The sequence below is a fragment of the Galeopterus variegatus genome, unplaced genomic scaffold (assembly GCF_000696425.1).
Source record: "Galeopterus variegatus unplaced genomic scaffold, G_variegatus-3.0.2 Scaffold3512, whole genome shotgun sequence".
NCBI lineage: Eukaryota > Metazoa > Chordata > Mammalia > Dermoptera > Cynocephalidae > Galeopterus > Galeopterus variegatus.
The window spans coordinates 214,826-215,714 of record NW_007729623.1 but is presented as its reverse complement, the minus strand read 5'-3'; the positions used below and the strand labels follow the sequence as shown (position 1 = coordinate 215,714).

Here is an 889-nt window from a genome sequence, read left to right as displayed (position 1 = left end):
CCACCCAGCAAAAAAAAAAAAAAAAAAAAAAAAAAAAATTAGGTCCAAGTCCTTGGAAGGGACAACGTGAGGGGCCTGAGGCTTACGCTTCTTTGGCTTCACTGTAAGTTCACTTTTGCTTCTGCCTCTCTGGGTTCACTTCCTCCATCCTGAAGGCTTCCCAGCCTGCAGCAGCCCTGCCTCTCTCTCAACACCTGATCCCACTATACAGTGTTGGGCCTTGCCCCATATGCCCTTAGCCAACCACCTCATCCAGTGGTTTTGACCTTATCTCTCCCGACCCAGTGTCTGGCAGGAAGTTACTGTGCCGTGAATATTCCCTGACTGAGGCTCCAGCTCACTTAGCCTACAGCAGTGAGAAGCCCTAGATTCGAGGCACGTTCATTAATTCAACAGACATTTACTGAGCACCCCCTATGGGTCAAGTCTGCTGCTGGATGCTCTGGAAACAAAAATGAGACACAATCCCTGCCCTAAAAGAACTCATATTCCATTGGAAGAGACAGACAAGTACTGGACAATTACAATCACTGTGACATGCGTCCGTTAGGCAAAGCAGGCACAGTGGAAAACGGAAGGAACAGGGGGCCTCAGAGCAGGGAATATTCTAGGCAAAGGCCGCAGGAAGGACAGCACGGTATGGGGCCAGGGTACGGCAGGTAAAGGTAGAGAGGAGGAGGTCGGGGAGGAGGGGACCAGGTCTGCGGGTCGGGCTGGGGACTCCGATTCTGGGACCTCAGCTGCTGAGCTCTGGCGTTGGCAGAGCGGGCAGAGTCCTTACCGCGTCCGTGGGCCGGTGGCTCCGCAGCGGGGACATGGCGCCAGCCGTGGAGGGCCTCGGGGGCGACGCGGGGCCGCGGGGGAGCTGGGGCGCGGGCTCTGGCCCGGG

General features: G+C 56.2%; 1 protein-coding gene across 1 annotated transcript in view; it reads right to left on the bottom strand.

Annotated features, from left to right (window-relative positions):
* Positions 1–889, bottom strand: part of UBAP1L (ubiquitin associated protein 1-like) — a 17,405-nt gene that overhangs the window by 10,797 nt on the left and 5,719 nt on the right. The window contains exon 3 of the mRNA XM_008585295.1: positions 782–879. Within this exon, the coding sequence (XP_008583517.1) occupies positions 782–879 (98 nt within the window). The remainder of the gene's footprint in view (positions 1–781; positions 880–889) is intronic.